This window comes from Drosophila serrata, unplaced genomic scaffold (genome assembly GCF_035046125.1).
Source record: "Drosophila serrata isolate PLE 108 unplaced genomic scaffold, ASM3504612v1 contig_190, whole genome shotgun sequence".
NCBI lineage: Eukaryota > Metazoa > Arthropoda > Insecta > Diptera > Drosophilidae > Drosophila > Drosophila serrata.
The window spans coordinates 374,153-402,114 of NW_028257088.1; the positions used below are offsets into that span (position 1 = coordinate 374,153).

At 37.8% G+C, this 27,962-nt stretch overlaps 1 protein-coding gene across 2 annotated transcripts; it reads left to right on the plus strand.

Annotated features, from left to right (window-relative positions):
- The first annotated feature begins 4,230 nt into the window (after positions 1-4,230).
- On the plus strand, positions 4,231-27,844 carry vnd (ventral nervous system defective). 2 transcript variants are annotated; one of them, XM_020947273.2, is made up of 3 exons: positions 4,231-4,534; positions 23,091-23,800; positions 25,643-27,844. In XM_020947273.2, exons 1-3 carry the CDS (start codon positions 4,416-4,418, stop codon positions 26,590-26,592), a joined length of 1,779 nt encoding a protein of 592 aa, XP_020802932.2. In that variant the 5' UTR covers positions 4,231-4,415; the 3' UTR covers positions 26,593-27,844. The 2 variants fall into 2 exon arrangements, with proteins under 2 accessions (XP_020802932.2, XP_020802933.2); XM_020947274.2 differs by lacking the exon at positions 4,231-4,534 and adding an exon at positions 22,589-22,745.
- The last annotated feature ends 118 nt before the right edge of the window (positions 27,845-27,962 follow it).

Below are 27,962 nucleotides of genomic sequence, written 5' to 3' on the forward strand. Positions count from 1 at the left end.
TCTTTTTCGAAATATTTTGCATAAATAAAATAAAATAACAGAAAAACAAAAAAAAAAAAAAAAAAAAACAAGCTAAATCAGGATGCTATTTCCAAAAAAAAAAAATTTTAAGCCGGCACGTGGACAAAGGTATGTAGTGTTGATTTTCAGGTAACCTCAAGATTACTATGATTTATTTGGACGAACTACTCCCCGAATGGCCAATGGGTCATAATTCATTCCATCGATAACCCAAAACCGCAACCTAATCAATTTCACTGCTTTTCGTGCTTTCGGATTAGCATCGATAATAAGGCTTTGGATTAAGAGTGGTTTATCTGGAATTCCTTTTCAGGTTTAAAGTAAGTAAAAAGGGTAGAAAATGTTCTATTAAACATTGCGCTCAATAGGGTTATTTATAAATATCGATAGATATTTGAGGTAAACAAGAAAAGTCCCTGTTCAGACCCATCATTTGTCAGCGGTTCAAGATACCAAACTTCCCGTGATCCTTCCAAATAGAGACATTCCTCCAGGAACTAGCTCTGTCTAGAAGGGATAATAAAGTACCCAAGCTTCTCTGACCTTCTCCATTTCAGATCTACCTCCCATCAACTACAACGGAGTTACAGCTCTCTTGCAACTAAGTTTATTCCCCAAATAAGTACTAGTACCTTCCAAAACAGAGCTCTATTTAAATATATTTGTATCAAATAATGAGCTATCTAAAGAGTTACAACCCACTAAAAACCACTCAAAGAGATAATCAAATCCTTAAACCAACCCCAAATGCCGCAGAGTCTGACTGGGTCAGTGGACTGAAGATATATACAAATGTTAAATGTGTATGTTATAGATCGAACCCCATTGAGGGACATCCACTCAATGGACTCGCGACTTCTAAGCCGCAGATACACGCCGGGGGACACATACATACATGTGTGCGAGCCTCATTATGAGTTTCAACTTCGAGTGCGCCAACAAGCCTTTACAATAAATCACTTGAAAAGGTATATGTGAAATCAATGTAAGGCACTTCAGTCTATCAAGTGTCCGGAGCATGAAAATTGACGTACATTTTGATATATGAGCGGCGACAGAGAGCGAGTCTCTCGACTTTAGTTTGGCTTTGGTGATAAGTTTAGTTTTTTGTTTTGGTTCCTGAAAACCCTTTTCTTTTTTGATCGATGTGGAACTTCTGCGTAACAGAGTGTAATGTGGAGCATGGACTTCCTAACCCCACAGATAATAATCTGTCGAGTGGCGGGGCTTTGTTGTCTTCACTTGCCTTGCCTTCATTGTGAAACTTTCCAAAGTGCATTCTGCATTCTGAAGTGAGCTGGGACAAGTGGCAGCAGCGACATGACAAATGACAAACAACACACTTGCCTCTATCGGGGGAAACAAAAAAAAAAAAAAAAACAACAGTGTTACACGAAGATACAGATACTGAGATACACAGTCGTGTGTAGAGATAGAGATACACCAGACAACTTTGAAATGCACTTGAGCGTATTGGCGACCTAAGGCTAATTTCCCTGTTGTGCACTTAGCGATCAAGGCCTCTTCAATGAATTCAAGCAAATTCTATAATTATTGAGGTTCACTTGAGGGATTAACTTGCGCAAAGCCATGTAATAGAGCACTTGCAAGTAAGATTAAATTCACTTCCTTCTCTCTAAATGAAGAAGCTTCTTTTCCTTTCTTGATTCTGTAAATTAAGAGCTCTCACTCGAGGAAATAAGCAGCTCTCAAGGAGCAATCTTCGACAGAGATCTTTAGTGGCAGGCACTCCCATTATGGTTGTCACTCGTCGTGTCCCCTGGAGGAGTGACAAGATGTCAGGCCCTCGGAAATCAATGAGATCGTTGAGAGAGAGACCAGAGCAGAGCAGAGCAGAGCAAGGGCGGGCCAAGCTCCTCCAAAAGTGGGCGGTTACCCCCCCTCAGGTGCGATAAGTTAAGTGCGAATGGGACAAATAGTCAAGTCTTGATATACACATATAGTAGACCCTCTCACCGGGCCGACACCAGAGAACCTAGGTGCTAATGGTGCTAATGGTGGTTCGACTGATAAGGCAAACGGTAGCCCGCTCTCCCATCTGATAAGAATTGCTGGTGCTGGTTCTGGGATGTGTGGAATCCAAACATGTTGCTCTACAACATTAAAGTCACATTCAAATCGGACTGATTAGCAGTAGCAGCATATCGAATAGAGGAGAGACTTTCAAGGGGGAAAGGTATGTATATGTTATAGGAAGGTAAGGTCTGGTGTGGTCTGGTCTGTTAAGGTAACCCCGTTTGTGTTTTATTTTTTTCTACTATCACCACAACCATATCGCCCACTGATATCACCTCGACACCCATGTGCAAACAAAAACAAATGGGAAAATAACATCGAACACTGGAAACAGTGACGAACGGAGTCCGCACGGGAGTTTTATGATTCCAACTCCCGATCGAGCTGGCCGATATTGTTTGTCAATAAACATACGCGCCACATAATCACCCGTGGTAATAATAATATCGTTGGCGACTTATTATTATTATTATTTTATGATTCGGCTTGAGCCCCCATCACCTTGGTCCGGGTGCTACCGAAACATCAAGTATATATTATATCAAGTGGCAGTCTTACGAGCCTCCCCCATTAAGATATTTATCGGACCGACACTCGACAAATTTATTCACAACGGCATTCGAACCGCTGATGGATTGGATGGGATTGAATGGCCGGTTCCGCAATGTCTTCTGTGGCACAAGTGGTCGATCGAGTACCATTCAATGAAGTTTAATAGTTGACGGACAAGCTAAGGTTTGCTAACAGGAGAATAAGAGATAGATTAATGATCAGATTAGGGAGAGAGTCCTAACAGACAGGCTGCGGTTAGCCAATAGGAGAATTAGTTAAATAATAATATATCATTATCTGGAATACCCTGATAGCTTGTGGGGATAGCAAATTAGAGACTAAAAATAGAAACCCTTTAGATTGGCTTCTATGGGATATTTTTAATAGAGAAGCTGCTGTTTGCTAACCGGAGATTAAGGTATAAGTCAAGTTTAATCATTTCGTAGTGTCTGATTGAAAAATTGCATGATCAAGAGATGCCAATAGTGCCACAAAAAGGTTTAACTTTAAAGGACTATACATGCGACCAGGCTATGGTTAGTTAACCAGAGGATAAACGTTAAATTTATTGATAGACTATATGAAATATTATATTATTGGATGGTGCATTAGGGGGGATTTCTTTCTAGGTAAACATTTAGAGATTTTTTTAAGTATTTGTTCTGACTAAGGTAACTTAATTATGTTATGATGTAAAACTCGTAATAAACCTTCCGTTAACCTAGAAGGTGGGCTCTTTTCCTTGGTTTTGCCCCACTGTGCAGGTTGCAACGGAGGCAACAAATCGGTTCAGAGTCAGTTAAAAAAAAAAGTAGGGGGCACACCGAACAAATATAAGCGAATATAAGCCCGATTTGGGGCGTTGCGAGTATCTGTATCTGTATCTCCCCGATGGAATATCGCTCTCCTGGCAGAGTGTGTGAGTGTGTATGCGATAACTGGACGCGGACAGCTTTATCGATATATATATTTGTATATATAGATATTTATATGTGTACATATATTCTTGTGTACACTTATTGATATTTGCTTAAGTCAGGGCGGTCTGCCTTCGCGCCGTCACTCTCCTGTGTTTTGTTTAATACCTATTTGACTTTAATAAGTGATTGTTGTATCGCTTAAAGTGTCCCCCGTGCCAGTGTACTGTGTATGATGATACTCCTGGCACTTGGATCCGTTCGATTCCCGATCCAGTGCTCCATTGGCAGTACGCCTCTCGTCGTGGAGTCGCGCTGCAAAAACGCTGAGAACTTTGCGCGGCGATCGCTTATAGAGTGAGATAGACTGTTGAGTGTGCAAGTGAGATAGGAAAACACTAGCTCTCTCTTTCGTCGGACAGATTGTTTTTTTTTTTATTATTTAGCCGTCGACGCTTTTATGGCTTATTGAAATCGACGAAAGGCGGCAGTCAAAAAGCGCGCGCTACGCCTGCCACAACTCCCGATTTTGATACTTAACCGATCCCCAAAAAACATCCAATCCAATCGTTATAAGGAATATATATATATATATAACCATTGTGCAATATATATATCGGAAAATGTGACTAATAATCGCCCATAAATCACATGTACAGCGGTGTACATATCAATTAAAAAGTGATCGAGCATTAAAAACCAATTCGAGTGCAAATAATTCCTTTTCCGTCGCGAGCTCAACTCAACAAATATAATAATAATTCATTAAATGTGAACCATCGCGACGATATACAAATATATATATATTCGATATTATATATATATCTATTTTTTTGCTGTTTTTCGACCAAATTTTCCTCGACTTTTCCGCACGCGAGAGCCTTAATTATGAGCAATTATAATCCGAATTGCGGTTACTACGAGGATTGCAGCTATTACACGAACAACGTGTACCAACAGGATTTTTGCATGCAGCCGGATTACGAGTACAACAAGCATGTCTACGAGTAAGTACACACACACAGCCCCGAGTCAGTGTCCTTTTACATAGTTGCAACCGAAATCCGGAGAACGGAGAACGGAGCAACCGTAAACCGGAGGGCCGAGTCCCGGAATCCCCGATATCCGGCCGGCATCCATCCAAAATAAATTGCCAGTTTTGGTAGAACCGTCGGCAAATGAGCCAAGTCACTCAGTTGTCAGTGTAATAATAATTATGTCAAGGGAGGAAAACCATACTGGGGGGAAAGGGAAATAAGGATAAGCAAAGGGTGGACTTAATTGGTCCATAAAAAGGAGACGAGGAATTACACAAGGATACACAATGGAATATTACCTAAATACATGAGATTTGATGTGTATTCAAAGCTATTAAAATATGAAAGATATATGAGCCCTTAAGGAAAAAGAAGCTCTACAAAAGCACTAGTGTTTTTTATACACTAAAATTCTGCAACAAAAATCTTACTTACACCTTGTTTCAATACACATATATATGTTATTATCAATTTAATTTATGATTGCAAAAAGGAACCTCATACATATTATTAAATACTTTTAGTTAAACAATTTTTTGTGCCGAAATAAATACAAATATTTATGCACAAGTATGGGAAGATATAATGGAAAATATACCAAAATTTTCCCTGATTATATATTTCTCTGTTAAGATATACTTGAACTGTCCCTAGAAATTTTCAACAAAACTTTGAGATACTGTTCTTAATTTGATCATTCGAACATTTGTTAAAATTTCATAAAAAAATCTTATGTAAATATATATCAAAAATTGCAGAAATTATTTCAATATTATTTCCTTTAATATTTATATAAAAAGAAACTTCGACTTTCATATAATCTTCTGAAAGTCAGTTTAAAAGGAAGAGTTTTCATATTTTTTCCTCTTACTTTTTGACATTCATTAAAAGATAACGCTAAAATTTTAGATAATCTTTGATTTATGGAAACACAAGTCCATTTGTATTTGTTAAATGACGTAGGTAATACGTATACTTGGTTAGTCGTTGATCAACTATTTGGTGAACTTTTATTAGAAGTGGCTTCGCAACTAAGAGATTTAAGAGCCATTAAATTTTCCACCCTTCAACCAGATCACTCGAAGAACATTCAAACATTCATTCATTAACTGGTGTTATCAGTCAATGGGTCACATAGCCATTTATTCGTTGTTTTTTTTTCGGGGAGCCCTCAAGTACATGAATCTGTCCATTGGCAGTTCGCAATCTTTCATTCACAATCGTTTGAATTTTTTCGGTTGTTTTTGTGGACTTGAATGGCAGAATGAGTCTGCAAATTCAGGTTAAAGAGGTGAAAATTACGCGTCGGGAAATGGATTACATTATGGAAACTGGGAAATAAATCTTTGTTTAATAAATATTCACATCTTTTTATAATGAATAAATATTTTTATATCGAATCAATATATACAAATGAAAATATAATGGTTTTTTAATCAGTTTCATTTTATTTAATTTATTCTGGAACAAGCAATTCTAAACTGATGAAAAATCGATAAACATAGTTTCCTTAAAATATAGAAATTATTACCAATTTCCTTGGGAATTTATAATAACTATCAACCAAAAATCTCTCTTTATGGCTTGGCTAAAACCTGGGTATTTCTATTACCAAACCTCAAGCCTATTCCTAACCTTTCTCCCATTGATGTTGTTGTGCTGCAGGTGATCTGTGATCCTGCACACACCTTCTTCCCACACACACGCACACACCTTGAAGTGAATAAGTGTCACAATATTTCCTGGAAATCGATGAGGCAATTAAAAACAATTTGATTTAAAATCAGCTAAGAAAACACCACAAGCCGCTGGCTAAGGATCAGGTTCGTGTCTCAGCCTTAGGGGCTGCTCGGGCGTATTAACATTTAATGGCATAACATAATGAAATTTGTATTTTGGCTACCGAACCGGATCGAAATGCTGAGATTTAAGCCCCTGATTTTCGCACACTCCTAAGCCAATGTTACGGCATTGTGAATGGGATCCGGGAATGGATCCGAGTGACTGGTGACTGGAGGTAAGCCGAGGCAAAAAGGTGCACGAAATACACCAAAAACTATAGTCCTGAGTCCAGGGACCAGGGACCATAGCTCAGAGACCAGAGACCAGAGAGAAAACCCAAGCCGAGTGCCAACAATGCGCATTATTTCCACTTTGTCACCTTTTCCATCGGCGGGGTTTTTGAAAAACCAAAACACATGTTTAGTGAAATCGCTTGGAAAATCACAGACAGAGAGAGTGAGAGAGAGAGAGATGTTGAGGTTGGTTTCCCTCTCCACGGCGACAGGCAAAAATTGGGTTTAATTGGGTTTGTCCATAATCGTTGCATCGAACCCTCGGATAATCTGGGATAATGCTGTTTGCCAAATAAAACCAATTCCATTTATTTGCGCTTTATGTCATGTCCGACGGTTCATTGATGGATCTCACACGCTCCTCGCCCACCTTTACATCTCTTCAGAGCTCTTCTCTGTCATCTTTGTCCCTATTTTCAATCTCGGAATGTCGGGATTTCCCTTCCAGTTGTCTTTGCTCCATATGGCAGGTTGGGTTTTCCTCCAGCTCGCAGGGAACTCGAACTGGGACCTGTGTGTGTCTGTGTTAGCAATTTTCCCTCTATACGCGGTGATAGTGTTGCCAAAATGAAGGATATTCAAATAAATATAATTCAAAGGGAGTTTCATTTTCATTTCATTTCATTTCATATAACACAGTGAAGGAGTCATTTGCGACCCTATAAAGCTTATATATTCTTGATCAGCATTAAAAGACGAATCGATCTAGACATGTTTGGGGGAAAATATATTTTTCTGATTTTTGGTCAAATTTTTATCGTTTAATTTTATAAATTAAAATCTAGAAAATTGTCAAAATTTGAATTTTGTAAAACTTAAAAATGCAGTACGCTGATTTGTTAATCTTATAAAAACTAGCACAGAACAACTTTCCGAATTGAAATTAATGCATTTTTGGCTGAGTTATGAATTTTTTAAACTTAGATTTGGCTAAAAAATTATAATATAAAAATAATGATACATTTCGGGCCAAAAATGGTATTTTAATTTTAGTCAGAAGCTTCTAACGTCTAAAGGAGCCATTTCCTACCCTATAAATCATATATATTCATTATCAGCATTAACAGCCGAATCGATCTAGCCATGTCCGACAGGTAAAATTTTTTTTCGACTTTTTTTCAAAAATTTTGGTGAAAATTTTGCATTGTTAAGATGACAAAATTTGGAAAATTTTCAAATATTGTAAAACATGGAATTGAGTATGCAGATTTATTAATCTAATCAAAACTAACATAGGGCAGCTTTCCGAATTGAAATTAATGCTTTTTTGGCTTAGTTATGAGATTTTTAGACTTTGATTTGTCTTCAAAATTGTCATTTAAAAATATCGACTCAAAAATAGTGAATGTTTTAAGCTTAGCTATGATTTATTTCCGATACGATCCTATAATTCAATTGAAAACTGCAGGGGGCTATATACTTCGGTTTCTCGAAATTATTTTCTCTACGTGTTAAAAGCAAAAATTAATTTTGTAAAGTGAAAAAATGTATTTTTGAAGACTATTAGAAAAGTAAATGTTATATTTTACTTTACTTTCAAGACAGTTAATCTCTGTTAAAATTAATTTGGTTTTTAATACCTATAGAAAAACATACAAAAAAAATCCCTATAAAAGAAGAGTCCTTTTGGAAAAAGAAAAAAAAAATAATAATAATAATAACAAAACAAAGCTGAAGGACAACGGAACGCGGACACGCTAGGCTACACTTGTCTCCCCAAAAACCAAAGAGCCCTGAAATATGAAGTTCGAAAAAATAATTTCATTTGAACGCAGTCCCCAAACGCAATCACTCAAGTTGAACGTACTCCAGAAGAGCCAAAAAAAAAAATAAATAAATAAATAAAAAAAAAACATATAGACTGGTAAAAAAAAGCAAGAAAAGTACAGGGGGAAAAAAAAAGGGGCCATCAAAAGTCGAAAGCTTCAAATGCCTGGGAATGTGTGCACATGTCCGCGACGACGACCGATGAGCCAGGAAGTAAACAAAGACCGAGCCGCAGGAAAAAATTCGAAAAAGTCAGAGTCTCAGTTGAATAAAGCCGAATTTGTAATCCCTATAATCTCATATAATATTAATTATATTAATATTTAATACACTTAACTGAAAGGTTTAAAAAAATCATAAGTAGCATTTATATGGCAAGTCAGAGCCAATGGGACTTCAACGAATTTCTATCAACATTTAATTGTACTTATAATTTATTACTGTCAACTTAGAGGTCTTAAGAACTTATATTTTAATAAGTTCAATTAATGTTTAGTATTCACTATTAATCTATATTATATAATAATATTTATTTATAGGTAAGGGTCTTTGGTTAGTCGTCTATGCTCTAAGGGGATTCCTCTAAATGCGTTCAATTTGCGACCCTCACTTTGCGATAATTTGTGTTTATGTTTCTTTGGCATTTTTTTGTATTCTCTTCTTATTTTCGATTTGTATTTCTCAAATATTAATGTCAAGTCCTGGCTCAGTAGCAGGGTTGTCAGGTTATTAATCAAATCGATTAATTTTATCTAAATAAAGCCTTTGAATCAAGTTTAAAATGCTTAGTAATAAAAATACATAATAGGTGTAATAAACACCAATCAAATTTATAAAAAGGTTTTAAAATAAAACTTCTGATTTTACTGATTATTATTTAAAAATTAATTAAGTTAACAGGATTTAACCTTATATTTTTAAATAAATAGATGTCTAAAAAAGTAATTTAATATTCTACAAATAATAAGCTGTTAAAGAAATTGATTTTGAATTTTAAAAATAAATAACATCAAGCACAGACTACTTTAAGTACTTATTCAACAAATGTTTAAATAACTATAAATGTTAATAGTTAAACTTAAAGTAAACCTTATTTTAATTGAAGTTTCTAAATATTTACTTCCTTATATTGTTATTGGCATTTTTATATAGTTTAGTACGTTTATTTATTAATTTATATCCTGCAATAGAAAACCCCCCTTCAAACCTTGAACTTTATATATTTTTTTACCCTTTTTTCGTGGTGCAAATTCCTCAAAATTGAGCTTAATTACGTGTAATTTACCTGCACTTTTTATGTGTGTTTCCATGCTCGACAACTCTGACTGCCCCCCGTTTTTCCCTCCTTTTCCCGACTGCCATGTCTTCTCGCTCAGGAAACTGTCACCCGCCAAATAAAAGGAAAGTTTTTCACCTTTTCCATAAGTTTTTTTTTCCCGTTCGGATATCAGACTCGCTTAAACGGCGCTGTCAAAGCGACGGCCACTTGCCAGCAGAATCGGTGGAAGAATCTATACATATATAGATATATATATTTATATATGTATAAAGTAAAGTAATAAAAAATATATAAGAGAGGAGGTCCCTGCTGCATGTCAGGAAAAAAAATCTAAAAAGGGAAAAACAACGGCCAGAAATTGATACATTTCACAATTTTGTTGCATTTGCTGCAAACTGCAAACTGCGCGTGACTTTGTGACATTTAATGCCAGTTTGTCAGCCAGGTTATTGTCATTCAGGATTGCATGCATCCATCGCATAGCATTGCATATCCTTGATATGCGGATGTGAAATGCGAATGCGAAAATAACACAATGAAATTTGCATTCGCGACATTTTTTGGGGGATTCCCCGCCCTCTTGATGGGCCTATAATGAAGCATGTGATTGCCTGAAGTGTCACAGGGTTCCTCAAGTTCTTTTTTGGCACATTTCGAATGCAACACGAGATCTGTGCAATAGAAAGATACATGCCATGGGCAGATACAATAGCTGGTAGATATAATAGCTGTAGATACTTTTGCCTTGCACTCAATATATTTATAGGACTTAACACTCCATTAAAATATCCCCCAAAACTCTGAAGATAGAAGATATTTCTTATAAAATTCTATTATGTAAAAAGTAGTTTATGTATCTAAATAGTTGTCAGTTTAGTGTGAGATATCTACAGTAACTATTCTTGAACTTAAGATATTTCTAGAATTTATATGACACTAATCAACCTTCTAATAACCTGATCTATAATCTTTTAAGGTATAAGGATATCTTTTTAATAAAGTTATTTACCAATAATATTTATAAAAAGTATACGAAAATAGAAAGATACCTAATAGAAAAGCTAGAAAAGTTTGTAGATCCTTGTATCTTAACTCATTTAAAAACAGTTTCAAAACCCCTGTAAAGAAGATCTTTTTATTAAAGCTACCTATAACAATATATAAGAACCTTCTTTAAATATTTATAAAAAATATCAAAGAGATCTCCACAGATCCTACAGTACCAGAATCTGGCATCGATCCCCTGCACAATGACCACCACAACTGGGCAAGGTGATGTTCGGAAAAAACCTTAAAATAAATGAAATTAGGAGGCAAGACAATGGAGGCATTGAAATGACCATTTCACATGCTGAGCCATTCATGAAAATATGGCAATTGAAGCTGGAATTGCCTTGGCATTTGGAATAAATTGCGAATGTATCTCTAGCCGGGGCCCCCCGTTGTCGCTAAAGGAAGTAGGAAGTGTGCAGAGGAAGTTCAACAACTGACCAAAGGACACTGGACACCGCACAGTGGGACACACAGTGGGCCTCAAAAAAAATACTGATAGAAAGGTGCTCGAAGGAAAAACCCATTTGTCAAGTTACGGGGCGCTACTCTACAGCTGCCCAGATACACCCATGGCAAAAGATACAGATACAATGGCGGGATGCTTGCTCTCGCCTCTCATCCTTTTTTATTAGTCAATGAGCGAGTGAATTATCCCACCTCTCTCTCTCTCTCTATCTATCTCTCTTTAGTAGAGATTTCCGCATCCGCAGGACACAAAAAAGGGATGAATGGCACCGAAAGTAGGAAGCAATTTATCTCGATAGCTCTCCTCACCAAGCGTTTTGCATTCGATTTGTCAGTTGTCTGTTTTTCCTTATAATTGTAAAGTCCTTTCAATGATCAATAAGCTGATTAATTGAACTGATGGATAGTTGGGAGCTTGAGAAGAGATTTAATATCTTAATAATTAATTATCAACTAATACTAGGCCATGCATATTTCTTTATAAACATTTGCTACCTTTTTAGCGAAACATTCTATTTATAAAAACCCCTTCAAGGCTATCCCATCTTCAAGACATCTAAAGGATAATGACTTTCCTCTAAGCTGACTTAAGCCACTGATCGATGGCTCTCAGGCTGATCATAAAATCGACTTGGGATTGACTTCTGCAATGCAAATCTTTTATATATATATTTTAGGGGTCTTCTGTGTGCCACCACCACCCCAAAAAAAAAAAGCGGAAAACCCATCGGGAAAAAGGAAACCCAAACATTTGCCAGCTGTATTTGAAGATCCTCTTTGACTTTTGTCCTGCGCCGAAGGCAACGCCTTCTTTTCTTGTCCAGGACCCATAACCATACCCTTACATAATGTATATTATTTTTTGCAATAGAGCAAACAAATTGCCGCCGGAATCAATGGGACAGGGGAGAACGAAGCTACTAGACAAGATCACGCCAGAAACAACTGACCAGAGGACAAAACCCCTGAAGATCAATTAGATTGAGAACGGGATGGGGGAATGTGTAAGGGGAATGGGTATGGGTATGTCTATAAGACTGAAGATGGAGAGGACAATATCATAGGTGAATGAGGCATTTCCGTCAGGGAAATACTACAAGTTACACTTGGAGAATAATTACTGGGATTCCTTATGTGAATTTTATTGTGGTTTTTATTTTAGAAAGAAATTTTTAAGATTAAAATTAAAGAAATGAGTTTGAAAAGCTTTAAGAAGGTTTTCATTGGATTAAACTTATATATTGTGGGGAAACATCTGATTGTAAGGTAAAGAAATTAAAAGAAAAGCGACTCCTTTTCTTTCTAAAGATCTAGTTTGATAATGTCACTAACTTATTCATATATCCATAGATGAACTTGATTTTAAATTAAAGTTTATTCCTGTATTCACAATTTTAAATAAATAAATTATTGAATATATATGAAAATTTCTTAAGAATGTACTTCAAATAATCTACCTAAAATCCACGAAAAATCTACTTAATATGTACTAAAAATGTACTAAAAATGTACTAAAATGTACTAAAAATGTACTAAAAATTTACTTTAAACTCTACTTAAAACCTAATTCATGACCAACTGAAAAATCAACTAAAAATCAACCAAAAATCTACTTAAATTCTACTCAAATGAACCCATTTTTCTCTTGAGTGTAGTAAATTCCCTTGTGGAAACTGAGTTTAACACACTAAAATTGTTTTTTTGTCTTGTAGTTTCTATATATTTTGTTTTTTTGTAAATCACTTCCGCGCATCGAATCGGAGCCCCGAAAATTGTCATGGCCGTCAATTGAGTGTGGAGTAGGGAGCACAGTTAGGGATCTGGTTAGGAGAGGGTCAAAAGTATTCCCTTTTATGCCGGAGAACCGGAAGGTAAATTAAAATGGATGACAATGGTGAAGGGACAAGGGAGCGGCAAACGAGCATTGAGTGAGGAGGGAATGAGTATAAATGAATGAGAGTGAATGAATGGGAATGGAAATGGGAATGGGAAATGGTGGCACGCTGCTTGAGGCTGCTGCAACATGGCCGCCTAATTGTATCTGAATCTGAGTCTGTATCCGAATCGGAATAGGAATCCAAAACTAAGCAAACACCTTTTCGGCCCAGCACACACCTCGATTTTTTACGCCTGGCGAGGCGTTTAATTGGGGTTGTTATTGTCATCAAGGATATATGGAAGGGGGCTTGTAGCGCGGTTTGCCTGCGATTAACAAGGACCATATTGTATATATATATATATATATATATCTGTGACATTCAACATAGTTTATTGCATTCGTATTTCGAATGCTAAATGGCTTGTATATGTGTGAGTGTATCTGACGGATGCGGATGCATTGTCACACTTCAAATCGCATTGCAGACAGCTGCGTAGGATTCGTGTCCTGATCCTGAAGAGAGTCCTCGATGGCAAACACGAGGGCCATGACATTGCGCCGCTCTATAGAGGCTTTCTCAAAGTGGTGGAGGAATTTTTTGTAGCGTTTAAGGGATTTTTTAATTGGATTTATGGGTTAAGTTAATAAGGAAACAATTAGCAGCTAACTATTATTAAATTAAGATTAAATATTTGAATATTTACTAGCTTTAGTTGTTTATGCTAAAATTGCCTCTTGATTTCGAATGGTTCTTATAATTCCAACGATGAATGTTTTCCTTAAGTTTATTATAATTCCAAAGAGTTTTATATTGACTTATGATCTTTAAATATTTTGTATATATTTTATTAGGTTTTGTTTTAACTTGTTACAATTGAAAACTATGAAGATGTACATTTTAAAATAACTTTACTTGACGTTAGGCAGTATTTCTAAACTTTTAATATATTCTTACTGCACTTCACCTTAAAAGATGACATTTTTTTAATAAATAAATATGTTCTCAATGTAAGTAAATACTAATTTAATTTAAATAAATAGTTTTCAATAGAAATTATTAATTTTTTCAATCAATATACATTTTAGTCTTCTAGGTATATTAAGTCTATATTTTTATATGCTAATTTATAGGAGTAAATCAAATTCTTTCAAATGTCATAACTAAGCCAAAAATGCATCAATCTTAGTTCGGAAAGCTGTTCTCTGCTAGTTTTTGTTAGATTAATAAATCTGCATACTCAAAATAAAATTTCACAAAACTTAAAATTTTATCAATTTTTGACAATTTGCAAAATGAAAAATTTCACAGAAAAAAAATTAAAAAAAAAAATTTTTTTTTAAGTTCCTTCGAACATGTCTAGATCAATTCGCCTTTTAATGCTGATCAAGAATATATATGATTTATAGGGTCGGAAATGGCTCCTTTATGATTTACAAGCTTCTGACTGAAATTATATTACCATTCTTTGTATCGATATTTATTGATATTTTTATATGCAATTTATTCTATAAATCAAAGTTTAAAAAATTCATAACTTAGTAAAAAAAATGCATCAATTTTAATTTGGTAAGCTGTTCTGTGCTAGTTTTTAAAGGGTTAACAAATCTGCATATTAAGTTTTAAAATTCAAGAATGTTCAAAATTTGTCAAATTTTCACAACTTGAAAATATAAAAAGTAGTCATAAAATATCGAAAATTAATTCGAAATTTTTTGTTTCTCCCAAACATAGCTAGATCGATTCGGCTGTTCATGCTGATCAAGAATATATATAATTTATAGGGTCGGAAATGGCTTCTTTATGAGTTACAAGCTTCTCACAAAAGTTATAATACCCTAGAAGGGTATAAAAATAGCATTATATAAACACAGAAATTTTAATTAATTCATAAAAAAATATTATAATAATATATATATAATAAAGAATATTTTCTTTGATTATATTGATTATAATATGTTTTATTAATTGTTTGTTGTTATTTATCACTTTTCACGGCTTAAAGGAACCGTAGCTATATCTCATCGTGTTAATTATTTTTTTCTCCCTCATAAAAATAATAATAATATCTTTCTATCTCATTGATCCCTCGCTCTCATTGCTATGCAAATCCAATATCAATTGAGAACTAAACTCCAACAAATAAAAATAAACTCCGAAATGAAAGGATAAGTAGGACTCCTCGTCGCCAAAGGACTCGAAGGACTCTCACATATAAACACAAACAAAGTAGTTTGAAGTGCGGCACAAAACATAGAAAAACAGAAAAACAGGCGGCAAAAATAAATAAATGAATGAAACTGAAAACTGAAAGTAGAAAAACTGAAAATAATAAAAACACACAAATAAAAGCGAGTCGAAGACAATAAAAACAAACGGGTTTTTGTGCGAGAATTTTTGAATTCAATTGAATTTGGTGTGTGTAGTTGTGTGTGTGCGTGTGTGTGAGATACTTAAACTTCCTGCGGAAGCTAAACTACTTTTTACTTTGTTATTGTTGCTGTTTATTAAATGCAACATCATCATTAAGCCCATAACAATGGAAAACGCACACAGACACATACATGCGAGACACCAATGGAAAATGGGCGTGCGCAGTGCTAGGGAATTTCCCAGTTCCCACTTGCCCTAGCGAAAGGACTTTTCGTAGGAAATTTCCCACATAATATGCGCATGTCGCCCTCTCGCTGGCTATAGCTCTCCTGCTCGCACGCAATGCTGATTGGTGGAGAGCGAGCGGCCATGACGCGCCCACCAGCGGCAGCGGCAGCGGCAGCGGGCAGAGTGACGTTGACGTCGCCGGCAGAGCGACTAGAATGGAGTGTTTCCCCTTCCCCTTAGCACTTTCCTATTCCCACTTCCCTTGACTACTTCCACGGTGCTTTAGTGGAGTCTCCTTTCCACGGTGCTTTACTTCCACATTCCTCATTCCACGGTACTTTACTTCCACATTCCCCATTCCACGGTACTTTACTTCCACAGTCTCCTTCCTTAAGTCTCCTTTCCACAGTCCCCTTCCACACACTTCTTTACTTCCACATTCTTTCTTTCTTTCTTTCCACAATCCTAACCTTCCCACTTTCTCTCATACCCTTTTCCACATTCCCATTTCCATGTGTGAAGCCTCATGAGCGACAATGGAGTGCCCACTTTCCATGGGAACCCGGAAGAAAGGACCTCTGCAAGAGGACCCTCCATGTACTACTCAATATATATATATATATATACTAAAGATATTCCCCCAAAACACGGCATGTAAGGCGCCATTTCAATTGCCCCAACAACAAGAGCAACGACGCCCCCTTAATGTTCGTGTTGATTATGTACTTTGCTATATTTCATTCGGTTCGCTTCATTTCGGGGTGTGTCCTTAAAAAGGACATGAGGAGACACACACAGACAGAGCATGTATCGGCATGTGAAGGATCTCTGAGCTAATCATGGGTTAGCTTATGAAATCGAAATTCAAATGGGCTTATTTATCCATACACATATATACATATATACAAAAGGGGGGACGAAGCAAATCCTTGTATATAAGGACTCTACTTTAGCGGCCAAGTGCTCTCCATAACAGTTGCGTTACACGCAAGGCATATAGCATTTCCATAAAACAGCTAAGAACATGACATGATATCATAAAACTAGATAGGTAGGTAACTTGTGTGTTACTTTAAATAAATGATAAAAAAATATATGTGATATTTAGAGTTGGTTTTAGTGAGTTTTCATAAAGAGAACTCAAGAAAATCCGTAGGAAAGTTAATTTAAAACAACTTAATATTAATATTCTGAAACCCCCAGTCTAAACTTTAGTTTTCTGAGATATTTGGAATAATATATAAGAATATATGTTGAAAATAAGAAAATGTATTAGAAAAAGTTAAACTCACATGTTTTTATATCCATTAAATCCATATATATCGTATTTAAATCCGTAACTTTGGTTTTTCTTGTTTCATATTTGAGTTTTCGCCGAATCCTTGTCCTGAAAAACATCGATTTTGTTATAAAGTCTATACAATTACAAATTAAAATTAGAAGTTATATAAGAATCGTCTTTATATATAAAAATATTAATCTTAGAAATATAAAAATAGTCTTTATATATAAAAACCTAATAAAATAATAATAATTTGTAATATATAGAAGTTTGTTAAATATAAAATACTTAAAAATAAAAGCTTTTTCACTTCTTCTAAAATGTAAAATTAGAATATTATTATTATATAAATTATTTTCATTGTTTTTCAATACTTACTATATCCCCTTTTATCTGAGATATTTATGTTTTTAAATCAATTTTTAGACCAAGCTTTTAAAAATAACTTGACGGCTTAGTTTAAACCTTAATTTTTCGGAGAAACCCCAGGAGAAAGGCTCCTTTTTTCCTATGGATGTCCTTAAAATAAATCCCCACCTAGCTGAATGACAGGATTACTTGTATATTATTTTGACCACATTCTTATCTATATATTTTGGGTTTACTGAATTCTATCTCTAATTGCCATCGGTGTTAATCCTCCTTTAAGTCTTCCTTATCGCCCATTCCACTCAATAGGATAATGTATGTAACATGCATACCTCTCTCTCTCTCTGCTCTCAGCCTTCGATGATATCATATCGGAGACATAAACAGGGACAAGAAGACGCAAGTAGCAAAGCATAGTACAGCTGATAATGATAAATACAATATAATGGACACGGTGCTCGTTGACAGCATCAAGTGCGCCAGAGGGAGACGACGAGTGAGGGTGCCATGGAAAATGGAATATGGAATGGGAATAATGCCCGGGTATGCCAAAGGAAGGAGCTGCTGCTGGAGGCTCTCATCTCTCTCGCTCAAGTGCCACTCGAGAGCGAGTAGAGAAAGCGACAGCGAGAGAAAGAGAGAGAGAGAGAGCAAGTGCTAGAGAACTTGGTGTCTGTGTATGCCAGAGGGAGATGCCGGCAGGACACTCGCTTAGCTCTCGCTCTTGCTCTCACTCTCTTTCTCTTTCTCACTTCAAAAGGTGGTTGAATTGGGCCACTCACATTCGTGGCTATATCCTTGTGTATCCTTGTTGAAAAGGACATGAGAAGCCACTTAGCTCGCGAGAGTCTCTCCACAGTCACTCTGCCTGTGTGTATATACACCCAATGGCAGCATACAGCAGCACATAATGGCATATAGTCGAATATATATATAGAATATAGCGAGTAGAGTTGAGACACCCCGAAAAGCGTGCTGCCGCTCTGCCGTTGGCCGCCGGGACTCAACTCGACTCGAAGTCGGACTTGGACTCGTGTCGAGTTCTTGATGCCTCGTTAGTTGTTGATGACACTTCAGTTTGGAATGTTTAGAGTGCGCTCCGAGCTCGATCGCGATACGGACACCAGCCAGGATATATATTAACATCGCTCGTTCGTTCCTCCGGTCGTTCACAGTGCCATTATCTAGTGTACCAGTGTCCCTCCCCACTACATATATATATATATATATCCCTATACTATCAATTTTTTTTGCCGTGCTAAAAAGAACCCCCCCGATTGTCAAAGTGGCGGAGAAACGCAAAAGTCCGTCCACCACGCCGCCGCCCGCGCCGCAGCGTCGCAAATCAAACGGATCCTCACCCAGCGGAGGCGACGGCAACGGATCCCCCTCACCGGTAGAGATGACCACCTCGGGTCTGGGCTCTGTGGTAGCCAGCTCCGGAGCGGTATCCTTGGAGCGTACGCCCACAAAGCGCAGCGAGAGGGAGCGCGAGCGGGAGCGGGAACGGGAGCGGGACAATAGCAGTGGCTTGGGCAGCGCTGGTAGCCTGCCAGCATCACCGCAGAGCGGCATCACCGTCAGTCCCGCCTCACCGGCCACACCCTCGACGCCCAAGCGGCCCCTAAGGACATCCACGCCCTCCATGGAGCGGGAAAGGAATCGGGATCATGAGAGGACACGGGATCATGACAGGGAGCGGGAAAGGGAGCGAGAAAGGGAGCGAGAGCGAGAGCGCGAGAGATCCGCCAGGATCTTTAGCACCGCCAGCACCACCGTGCCCACAAATACCAGCTCCAGTGCGAGTGGCTTGGCGCCGGAGCAGCTCCGCATCCCGACGGGAGCGGCTGCCTTTAGCGGCTTTCCCGGTCTCCATAGCATGAGCAGCCTAATGGTTCCATCATCGGCGGCTGTGGCTGCCGCAGCTGCTGCCCCCTTCCTGCCCTGGTCACCCATCCTGTTGCCGCCTTGGAGCCACGCCCTTCTGCCAGCCGCCTTCTATCCGGCGGCCCTAAGAAACGCTCTACCCGGGTAAGCACTTGGTGACGATGGAAAGTAAGATATATGCTAAATATATATCTTATATAACTTGTTACGATGGGTATATGGTGATAAAATATTGGGTATGATAAGTATCTTATAGTTGGATAGATCTTATTATATTATGTAGATGGTGGGATAACTTAACTTATTCCAAGTTATATAGAAGGGGCTATGGAGATTATATCTCTCAAATTGGTTATGGGATAAACCTGGTTTTAAGATATATGTTTAATATATATCTTATATAACTTGCTACGATGGGTATATGTTGATAGAATATTGGATACATCTTAGAGCTTGGTTATGATGAGGTTATATCTAATAGTTGGATAGATCTTATATCCTGTAGATCGTAGGATTAACTTAACTTATTCCTAGCTATAAAGAAGGGGTTATGGGGTTTATATCTCTCAGATTGGTTTGAATCTCTGGAGCTTAGGAAACTTTGAAGTTCTTTTAAACCCTAGAAGGAAGTAAGCCACATATGTCTTCTAAAGCAATCTCCATAATCTAATAATATCTCCCTTTAAAATTAATGTATTTATAAAATCCTGAACTTAAACGATTATAAATATAATATTGATTTGGATACTCCAAAATATCCGAGTGAAGATGTCAAATAGATCTAACCCTTTTCTTACTTTATACTTTACTTTGAATATATCTAGAAAATTCATTAAAATTATTTGCAAATTTCTATTTTTCCCAAAAAATACAACTCCTAAATGTTATAGATTTATCATTTTGTTGACGAAAAATTCTTGAAAAATACCTCTTTTTTCCATATTGATCTCATCGATCTTTCTTATTTTAACAAACATTTAAATTAATAACTTTTTAATGGCTGTTCTCAGCCAATTAATACCCAAATTGTCTTCAAAATGTAAAACAAGATCGAAGTAAATATATACTCATCAATACAAATAATAATTCCAATTAATACCAGTCAAGGAATTATTGAAGATTGAAGATTTAGATTTAAATCTATTATCCTGCCTTCAAAAAAAAAAAAGAAATCCCCCTAAGCTATAAGTTTGCCCACGGTTAAGCTCTGACTGAAAATCACACCCTAGCTATGCCCCGGGATCTCGATCCCATTTGCCAATCTCCCGTCCAGCTAATGGACTTGTCCGGCTAATCCCACCAGCTCCTCGGAGGCCAGTGGACCAAATCCCGGCGAGGCACGGGCAAATGTGAAATACCAGACACCATGGGATGCAGCAGGATTGCAGCAGGACAACAGGACGTAATTCCCCATGCAAGATGGGATGAGCAAGTACTCAAGGTTGGCTGGCCCAACGGGGAAATTGGGAAATCCTGGCTTAGAAATTCCCGTTGCCAGTGGAAAGCCCAAGGCGGCGGGAACATGTGTGCAACAGAACAGAGGTCCCGAGTCCTGGTCTGGCGTCGTCACACTGTCTGGCAGAAGGGAATTCCCTTGCACAGGACAACCGGGGAATGCCCGCTATCCTTCTCCCTCTCTCTCTCTTTATCTATGTTTTCTTTGGCGTGGGAATTTCGCGCGGTTTGGGAAAAACTCAAGATGGAAAAACCGGAAGCAGACGAGCACTGCAAAGGTAGGCGAACTTGCGCCAACATGTGGCAGGACCTGTTTCGACCTGCCGAACCTAAAGAGACCTGTGACCTGTGACCAGTGTCCTGTGTCCTGTGTCCTGACCCGAGCAGGTAGCTGCTATGTTTTAATTGTTGATGGTATTAGTGGAAAATCAAATCTGGCCAACGGTACCGACTAGGTGTCAATAATCTAGCGATTTGCTTGCACTTAATCGAAGTTAAGCCAGAGTCCTGCAGGATACTCTTCTTTTCTCCAGCTAGATCTGCTTAGATGCACTATATATATGTATTGTATATTGCTATATCCCCCGTCACCTCCTGGGGCAAGTGTGAAAGTCAGACTGCGGCAGGTAGCTCAGGTACATAGATCGTAGGATCTTTGCAATCCTTGTGCTGCTGCTGCTGAACTTCTTTTGGTCCTTTGTCGCACCTTCCGGCCATTCATAAGATCTCGACACAGGACCGGATGTAGTTGCAATGAGCATGAAATGCTGGAATACAACCAGGATTTCCTATCAATTCATTTCAAGATGAATCTTTTACTCATTTTGCTTCTCTCTTACAACCGGCAAATACCTTTGATTATTCATCATTTGTCATTAATCATTTGTAATTCAAAAAGGATTGGGGAGCAAACTTATAATTGATCTTAGAAGAGAGATTTTAAAAGGTGTAAATTTAAAATTAATATATAAAATATAAATTGAAAGATTACTAAATATAAAAAATATGTGTTAAAATTTTTTTTACCCTTGCAGGCTTTAATAATTTTAATAACTCATGAAGGAATCATTTCCGACCCTATAAACCATATATATTCTTGATCAGCATAAATAGCCGAATCGATCTAGATATGTTTGGTAGAAAATATATTTTTTTCGATTTTTTTGTCAAATTTTTATCATTAAATTTTATATTGTTAAAATTTAGAAAATTGACAAAATTTTAATTTTGTAAAACTTAAAAATTTAGTATGCAGATTTGTTAATCTTATAAAAACTAGCACAGAACAGCTTTCCGAATTAAAATTAATGCATTTTTTCTTGTGTTATGCATTTTTTAAATCTTGATTTGTCTATAAATTATAATATAAAAATAATGATAATTTCGGGCCAAAAATGGGATTTTAATTTTTATCAGAAGTTTCTAACTTTATGAAGGAATAATTTCCGACCCTATAAATCATATATATTCTTGATTGGCATTAACAGCCGAATTGATCTAGACATGTTTGGCAGGAAAACATTTGCTTCGATTTTTTTTTAATTTTTTTTGTAAATTTAGCATTGTTAAACTGACAAAAATTTGAACAATTTTAAATATTTTTAAATTTTAAATAGAGTATGCAGAATTATTACTTTATTAAAAACTGACATGGAACCGCTTTCTGAATTGAAATTAATGAATTTTTGGCTTAGTTATGAGTTTTTGAAATATTGATTTATGGAAAAATTTATATTAGCTCTGAGTTTAAACTTTAATACATTTTTAATTCATTTTCTATATTGTTTGATGCCTAAAACTAACATGTTAAGCAAATTTCATACAGAAATATCTAATAAAAATTATTTTATATATTTTATATTTAATATATAGTATTCATATGTTCTATATATTTATAAATTCTTAGGTAAATCAAGTAGGTTGTTCACTTAAAGTATTAGTTATCTTTTTGTGTCATATTACATTCTATATCATATAAGTAAGAAGTTCAGAACTTAAAAAGCAGTAGATTTATAAATATTTATCCGGATAAAATGCAATTGGAAAAGAACAAATTCATGGCAGGACTTGAGTAAGAAAACCTTTTTAGAACCCACTCTTAAGGAAAATTCGTAAAAAATCTATCAAAATCTTAAAAAAAATTTTAAAGAACTTAAAAATCTAAAGAAATCTTAGAGAATCTCAACAAAATCCATTACATTCTATACAAAGCTAAAACAAAATCTATAAAAATCTTTTAAAAAATCTCATACAATTTTATAATATCTATGAATATCTTAAAAAATCTATGATTATTTTTACGAATCAATAGAAATTCTTGTAAGATGTCTAAAAAAATCCTTATAAAAATCATATAAAACTCTCTAAAAATCCAAGACAACCGCCTAATAATCCCCTTTCTTTAACCTATTTGCAGCCTCTTCGATGCCAAGGTGCCCTCATCGCAACGCTCTGGCTTCCACATATCGGACATCCTAAATCTGGAAGGATCCGAGCTTAAGAATGCCGCCGCTGCGGCAGCCGCTGCAGCGCATCAGCAGCAGCAGCAGCAGCAGCAGCATGGCAGCGATCTGAGTGAGTCCACCAATGGACATGGTCATCATGGAGGACATGGACACGGCGGACCCTCGGCTCTGTCACCCACACCGGCGGCGGCGGGTTCCGGTGGATCCGAAGATCAGAGCAGTGGCACTGGAGCCGCGGGCTCCAGCTCGGCGGGTTCGGATCATCATACCACCGAGCACCATCATCCGCATAGCCAGCAACTGCCGCATCCGCATCCCCAGCATCCACACCCGCACACGCATCCACATCTCCACCAGCAGCACTCGCATCCGCATCAACAGACGGTACCAGCCTTGCCGCTGAGTCATCATCATCACCAGAGCGGTGGCAGTGGAGGAGGAGGAGGAGGAGGCGATAGCCATGCCCAGGCGGCGGCTCATCTGCTGGCCAGCCATAATGCCGCCGCTGCTGCTGCCGTGGCCGCCGGTCAGTACCTGCCCAATTTGCCCAAGAATTTTGCTGGAAGCTTTGGGGATGAGATGTCCTCGTATCATCACATAACCCAGACCATGCTCCAGCATACGGGGAGGAGTGCATGGATCAAGGAGAATGAGCTATATGGTGAGTGGTATAAAAGCTAAAGCAACTAAAGATCCTTGTAGAATCCTGAACGATTAACTGGCTAGGATATTGTTTCGTAATTGCCGCAGTTATTCGGTCAGTCGAGCGATGAGGCAGCTGTGTTTGCATTCAAGGTTCAGGTGCTGTTACAGGGAGTGACTGCAAGAGTCCTGATCCTGGCCCACACCCAAAGGCAACCTCCACCTCCTTGCTTTCCTCCTTCTCATTCATTGGCAGTTAACTGCGGATCGAAATGAGTCTCTCACTGGGTCCTTTTTTTTTCAAGGGGGTTGGGGATGAGGACTCTGGACTCGGGACTTCCCCTCTCTCTATATAATCTTGACTAATAGTTTGTATGCGCTTCACACTTGAGGATTAGCTGCTGCTCTTGTGTGTCCTTTTTTGCTCGTTTCGATCGCTCCTTGTTGTTGCGGCCCAAACATTTCTCGTCCTGGAAATTTATGGCACGCACTTCCGCCTCGTCCTTTTTTTATTCGTCGCTCCTCTCTCCACTGTTTTTTCATTATTCCCTTTTTTTTTGTTTAGCTACAAATTATAATTGCTGGTTTTCCTGAGCGCTCTTTTCGCTTTCTTTCTTTCTTTTTTTTTTGGGAATTTTCACAGCTGTGAAGGAGTCGAGGAGGCGTCGTTTTGATTATATTAAGTTATTAATTTGTTGAGTTGTCATGGTGAAGGCGAAGGGTATTGGAGTTGGAATCCGACTCAGAGAAGGGCAAGGAGTAAGAGGAACTAATGGATGAGCATTAGCTGTTTTTTTTGTTTAGTCAATGGGCCAGAACTTGTAAGGGAAAAGCAGGTGTTGCCTAATCGTTCTTGAGAACTCGCTAATGGCTTTGGTTTTGCCAATGAAATTGGATCGTGAAATAAACCAATATATCGATTTTATAGAATTTTAAATATATATCTTTGAGAATTACACATTCTAGGATTCTGTTTAACTATATTGTATACCTTTTAAGTCGTTTAAATGGTTGTTATACCTAGAATTATTTTGACTTATCAACTAAACAAAAGGCCAAATAATTTCCCCATCCTAAATGCTTTTGTGGTTGCCCCGATCCCGCCCCAGGAAACAGGACATCAGTCCACGCCCGTCGATAAATCAAAGATCACAAATCCCAATTTTGCAATGGAAAATATCCTTGCAAAGTGGGCGACGGAAGACCGGAAGAGATCGGAAACTGTGACTGCCATTGATGCATTTTGAGGTTTGGCTTTTGTGTTGCCCTCCATTAGCATCCTGGTTTCTCTGGTTTAGTACAGGCCCCGAAGGTCAGCAGTCATCAGTCAGCAGGAGATCGTTCACGAAGTAGACAGAGAGAGAGAAATCCTGCCAGGTAGACAAGGGAATACCTCCCTAATTGAGGTTATTAGGCAGAGCCATATCCGCATAGGGGTTGATTTGTCATTGCCATGTATATACCATTATATATATATATAAATATCTGATGTATAGGCTATACATCTGGCAGCGACCACAGCCTCATGTCGCGCCTAATCCAATTGCCTCCCTGATTCCACTTCCCCTTTATTTTTTGCGGATCCTGAATTTCTGCTCGATCATTCAGGTCGAGGGTGAGGTATATAGTTCTCTATAGTTCGGGTTGTTGTTCCTATAGTTTAGGGGTGTGGCACTGCATTAATTTATGGCCAAAAAGGCATTTCAATTGCTGACAAATTCCCAGCTAGCGAGAGTCCTTTTGTCTCTACGTTTTTGAAAACAAGAATTGATGGCTAAAGGGAGTCCTTAAATGGATTTATGGAGATGTGTTATACTATTTCTCTAACTTGAAACCTCTTTTCTCTATTATCCTTTCTCAGGCACTCAACAGCCAGCCAGTCCTGATAGCACCTCGCCAGTGACCTCAGAGGTCTCCTACACCTACATTGGCTCCAATTGCCAGACCTCACCTGCTCTTTCCGGGGATTACAAAAGCTATAGCCGATCGGCGGACAGTGATGCCCTTTCGGTGGGCGATGCCCTCAATAGCCACACTCTCCATGGTGGCTCCTCTGGTGGCAGTGGACCCTCGGCGGCGCATGCTCTGCACAACAATAACAATAATACCACGAATAATAACAACAACAACAATAGTTTGAAGCACGAAGGCATGAATGGAGGTGGTGGAACCAGCAGTGGCCATGACGATAGCCTCAACGAGGATGGCATCGAAGAGGACATCGATGATGTGGACGATGCCGATGGCAGTGGCGGCGGCGGTGGCACCGGTCCCGATGGTCTGCCCAACAAGAAGCGAAAGCGCCGAGTGCTCTTCACCAAGGCCCAGACCTATGAGCTGGAGCGAAGATTCCGCCAGCAGAGGTATCTAAGTGCGCCGGAGCGAGAGCATTTGGCGAGTGTGATACGATTGACGCCGACACAGGTGAAGATCTGGTTCCAGAATCATCGCTACAAGACGAAGAGGGCCCAGAACGAGAAGGGTTACGAGGGACATCCGGGCCTGTTGCACGGACATGCCACACATCCGCATCATCCATCTGCCCTGCCATCACCGCGTCGCGTTGCCGTTCCAGTGCTGGTGAGGAATGGGAAACCCTGCTTGGGTGATGGCTCCAAGCTGGGTCCCGACTGTGTCTCGGCCACGGCCACGGCCATGCAGAATGCAGCGGCTGCCCATCATTTGGTGGCCTTGAATGGAGCGGCTGCCTATCAGCATGCAGCGGCTGCAGCCGCCGGATTACATGCCCACGCCCATGCCCATGCCCATGGACATGCCCATCCACATGCCCAGAGGGCCTGGTGGCCCTAATATTGTTAGAGGAGAGGATCTGGTGGTGTGTGGAGCTGGGATCTTCAGGGGCCTGGAGCCACTCGAATAGGTGGATCGCACAGGGATCCCCTTGGTGCAATAAAACAGAGAGAGATATAGAAATAGAAAGAGAAGGGGGCGAGCAAAAAAGAGAGCAAAAAGAGGGAGTAAAGAGAGAGCAGAAAGAGAGAGATAGCGAGGCAACATATACTGTAAAACAGGGCTGCATCTAGGAGCAGCTCTGCATTAGAAGCCAAAGCCAAAACACACTATAAATTATATACAAAACAAAAAACCCCAACAACAACAAAAAAAAATTAATAAGATAGTTTTCAACGATTCCTCATCGAGTCCATTCCTGTACATAGGCTAGCGGGGATATACCCCACTAAAAATATAAATATATATATTAAACTAGTAATAAAAACAAAAGGTAAAGAAAGCAAAACCAACAAATGTAGCTCAAGAGCTATATGCCCACTTAGTCAGGGGTTAACTCTTTATATATACTATATATAGACAGACCTGACAGCTGGCCCCAAGATAATGTTCTTTGGATTACTATTATATATTTTTTAGTAGCATTTAGAGTATATTATCTCAACGTCATTTGTCAAGTACTTAGAGGTCTCCATTATTCACTGCACTAAAGTTGATAATACTTATAAAATCTAGATCTAGACACAAGCATTTTTTGTTTTTTTTTTTTTTTCTACACCTAAAGGAAAATTTTGTACATATTAAAAAATAAAACAAACAAAAAAACAGTAATTAAGATAATCAAAAAGAAAACATAACCCACAAAAAAAAAACAACTTATAAATGGCAATGCAACTAAATCTGTACTATATAAACATATATAAATTTAAATCAAGCGTAATTAGTGTTCAAATTTTTTAGAAAGAATTTAATAAAACCCTTTTTTTTTGTATGAATAATAATAATATATATATATAATTATAGACACTTAGTCCTAATCAATCTTTTTTTTTCGTGTGTGTGCGTGTATAGCGAGTAAAAGAAAACTCTTTGAATTTATAGCGAGTAATGAGTTCATAAATGTTAACAAAAGACAAGGACAGCTAGACAGACTGACGGAGTGACGAGTAACGAGTTACAAGTAACGAGTAACGAGGACAAAGGACAGATCAAATGTATTCGAGACAGAAGCAAAGCGAAACAACAACACAACCAACTGCAAATACATTTTAGAGATTTAATAAAAACCATTTACAAAAATTTAAACAAAAAACGAAACGGTCTTTTTATTTAAAAAATACATTTTTGGTTGGAAAGTAAAATAAAACTAAAAGTAAGTACTACAGAGGGAAACAGGTATTGATTTTACTTTAATTGTATAAAATTGATTT